Source organism: Sturnira hondurensis, unplaced genomic scaffold, assembly GCF_014824575.4.
Source record: "Sturnira hondurensis isolate 20B ecotype Veracruz unplaced genomic scaffold, ASM1482457v3 Scaffold0005493, whole genome shotgun sequence".
Taxonomy (NCBI): Eukaryota; Metazoa; Chordata; class Mammalia; order Chiroptera; family Phyllostomidae; genus Sturnira; species Sturnira hondurensis.
In genome coordinates this window covers 60,691-64,627 of record NW_028078124.1, presented here as the reverse complement: position 1 = coordinate 64,627, position 3,937 = coordinate 60,691, and the positions used below count along the sequence as shown (strand labels likewise).

Sequence of the window (3,937 nt, the reverse complement as noted above, 5' to 3'; positions counted from 1 at the left end):
GCTTCTACATGGGTGAACATGGACCCCACAGTGAGTGAAGGAACCATCATGCCCAGTGTCTTGTCACAGGTGTCCCTGTGGAGAACACCAGATATTAGTCCCTGGAGAACCCCTTTCCCCTGGAATGGAGCTGATGGCGGTGTTCCTGGTGGGTCTTTATCCATCTCTACACCAAACATTCAGAACTATATGGAGAGGTGGTGGAGTGGAGCAGAGAACAACTCATGTCTTCTTCTTCCAGCACCTTTTCTCCTCAGAGGTGCTTATGAGATGGCAACTTCAACACTGACTCACAGATATTTTCTCTATATTAGTGTGTTTTTGCTCCACCCAGGTCACATTCAGCTGGTCTTCTTGATTTTAGCTGTAAGTCTGTGGTAAGTTTCATATGTTGTCCAGTCTTTGTCCTTATTTAAATTCACTCAGGCTGTGATGAGGAATCACAGTGCAGAACAGAATTGTTATCATTTGTCAACTGAAGGCATTTGCTATGTACAGACTTAGCTAATAGGATCATCTCTGTCACCATCTTGTTTAGATACTTCTAATATGGATCTTTACCTTGATACATTTAGTATAAAATTCTTTGTTTAAATTATCAGATATATTAGCTGTTTGAGAGAGTTGCTTTCAAGTGTTTCTATTGTCCCATGAAACTCAGTCATGTTTTCATGACATAATTGACCAGAAAAGTAGGTTGTTACAGAAGAGTGCCCTGAAGGTTTTATATTTGACAGTGAACTTCCATTTGGTGAGTTATTTGAATGTGAGAATTATCATCTTTTGAGTCATTTTAACAGACCTGTAACTCCAAGCAAGTTCTTTACACCAGCAGGTAGAAATTGTCTTGTATGTCCTCAGCCAGGATGTGTGGATGAACATGGAATATATTCAGTAAATGTCTGTGAGATTTTATTTTGTGTTGTAGCAACTTTAGCAGAAAGGAGGAAGATGAGATAGCAGTCACTGGTCCTTCTGCTTAAGTTTATTGTGTAATTCATTATAGGACATTTTAGAAATAGCATTGCTGTCTTCTTTCTCCCCAAATGTGGCAACAAACCTGAAACAAAAATGGCTAACACTTTTCTATACATTTAGGGCCAATGAGTCCTATAGTTGGAAGAGACCTGAGCATTTTTCTTGCTCACCTTCTCCCATAACATGGGAATCCAAATCTCTGAGTTAAAGCACTCACTGACATAGAGCTTGGTCCTACTAAAGCAACCAGCTTTCTTCACCAAGGTGATTCCAACTGTTGTGATGTTATTTCTTGGACTACGATAAAATCATCTGCCAAGGTTACTGCTGTGAATTCGGATTCTTCCTTTGAAACAGGGTGAAACTTTCACACTGTTGCTCATCAAACCTTGCAAATATTAACTTATGAGAAAATTTGAATGGAGAACTCATAAAGGACCACAATTGTGGATTTTTACGAAATCCTTATTTTAGTGAAACTCAGATGGCTGCTGGAACTGAAGAAGAATATGTAGTCAGACAGACAAGGAACCAAAAGCAGTGGGTTAATAGTTACAAGTGAAACCTCCGAATTCCCATCCTCAGATAAGTTCTTCCCTAAAGATTGATAAACCACAGAAAGTAAAGGTCCATGGTGAATAATATTGTCCTATTAGAGTCAAGCTCTAAAATATATTTAAAGTTCTAAGGATATGAGTATATAGTTAGAGCTTAGGCTCTAGCCTTGGCTATTGATCAGTAATTTTAAATCCCAGGCCATGACCCAACAAGAAATCATAGAACCAGCATTTTCCTAGTGAAGGAGACTAGAAAATAATATAGAAAGTAACAAGTAGTCTGCACCCTTGCATATAATAATAGTATAATTATAAGAATGTGCATGTAACTTTGTAGGGGACTATATATATATGTTGGTTTATATATATGGTATATATATATATACCATATACTTTTTCCACACACAGGCATAGAGTATGAATATTCATATAGGGTTAAGTGTGTGATGGGTAATATCTCACCATGAAACAGCATGATGAGAGTAGAACATCTTTGAGTACAAAAGTCAAAAGACAAAGTTCTCTCTCTTAAATGCAGCTAAAGTGTGGCAGTCTGCCTGCTAGGCTCTCAACTTAATTCAAGATGATGCTGCCAGTAAAAATTACAAGGGTTACCAATAAGTCATCTTATGAATGAGCAAATCTGTGCAATCGCCTGATTGAAGGATCTTTCACAGGCTCCAAGTCATTTTTCACACCCTCATGTGTGTGTGTGTGTGTGTATGTGTGTGTGTGTGTGTGTGTGTGTGTGTGTGTGTGTGTGCAGATGCAGGCCCACAGCCCCCTCCTCACGGTGGCTGTGTTTGCACTGGGAATCCGGACTGCTCTCAGTCAGACCTCCGAAGGTGTTGTGCTGACTGAGGAAAGTGTCCACTGAGTTTCTACTCTGAAAGTGTCCAGAGCAGGCATGTTAATGTGTTATTAACTGTGGTGGAACTTTGGAAATAAAGGTAAGATTCATGGAACAGTGTAATAGAAAACTGGCATTTAATTTCTCAAGGTGAAAAAATTACCTTCTGTGTCATTTGCCATGTATAGATAGTACTCACTTAGTAATTGATGAACAGGTAAGAAGTGTCACTGTAGATGTTTTCTGAGGGAAGAAAAAATGACATACATGACACACACAGGTCTACGATTTTAAACTCTTACCTTGGATACTTAGACTTGATGAGCACTCTCCTTTCTTTCTTCCCAGAAAAATGGGGGGCAACCAGACTTCTGTCACAGAGTTCCTCCTAGTGGGCTTCCTGCTCAGTCCAAGGATGCGGGTGCTCCTGTTTGGTGTCTTCTCCCTGTTGTTCACCTTCACCCTGCTGGGCAATGGGATCATCCTGGGGCTCATCTCACTCGACTCCCGACTGCACACCCCCATGTACTTCTTCCTCTCCCACCTAGCCACTGTTGACATAGCCTATGCTTGCAACACAGTGCCCCAGATGCTGGTCAACCTCCTGAGGCCAGCCCAGCCCATTTCCTTTGTTGGCTGCATGACACAGACCTTTCTCTTCTTGATTTTTGCTGCCACCGAATGTCTTCTCCTGGTGGTGATGTCCTACGACAGGTACGTTGCCATCTGCCTGCCCCTTCGGTATTCTACCATCATGAGTTGGGGAGTCTGCCTCACCCTGGCAGTGACTTCCTGGACTTTAGCAGTCCTCCTGACCCTTGTAGATATGGTGTTACTCTTACGGTTGCCCTTCTGTGGGCCCCAGAAAGTGAATCACTTTTTCTGTGAGCTACTAGCTGTTCTCAAACTCGCCTGTGCAGATACACACCTTAACGAGGCTGTGATTGTGGCTGGGGTGGTGTTGATGATGGTCGGACCACTGTTCCCAATTGTATTTTCCTACGGTCACATTCTACATGCCATCCTGAAGATCAAGTCAAGAGAGGGGCGCTGGAAAGCTTTCTCCACCTGCTCCTCCCATCTATGTGTAGTGGGGCTCTTTTATGGTACAGGCATTATTTTGTATGTTGGACCCCAACATGGGGACTCTCAGGAGCAAAATAACTACCTCCTCCTGTTTCACAGCCTTTTTAATCCCATGCTGAATCCCATGATCTACAGTCTGAGGAACAGAGAAGTCAAAGATGCTCTGAGAAGGAGACTGAAAGGAGAGACCTTCATGAGAGCCTCACTGATAAAAAATAACTGAGTGTAAAGAAACCCAATGTGTCTCCTTACCCAATATGTGCACAGGAATACAGAGACATGCTCTAGGCCTAGGGCATCCTTTTCCTGTTCTTGAAATTCTCCTGTGACTCTCTCCTGAGGAAGCCCATTTTGCTGCCTCTCTACAAGGATGCTGCAGAAGGAAATGAGTTCTTCTACCACTTCTCTGCTTCGTGCATACACTTGTAATATGGTCATGAGGGATATTGTGAATAAGATGAAATAA

General features: G+C 42.0%; 1 protein-coding gene across 1 annotated transcript; it reads left to right on the top strand.

The window, feature by feature from the left end:
- The first annotated feature begins 2,737 nt into the window (after positions 1 to 2,737).
- Positions 2,738 to 3,694, top strand: LOC118987900 (olfactory receptor 13-like). The gene has a single exon (XM_037047247.1). It carries the CDS (start codon positions 2,738 to 2,740, stop codon positions 3,692 to 3,694), a length of 957 nt encoding a protein of 318 aa, XP_036903142.1.
- Positions 3,695 to 3,937: the final 243 nt, after the last annotated feature.

Bases quoted from the DNA above. Each gene is read 5' to 3' on its own strand.
- LOC118987900 (XM_037047247.1), top strand. From the start codon at position 2,738: ATGGGGGGCAACCAGACTTCTGTCACAGAGTTCCTCCTAGTGGGCTTC.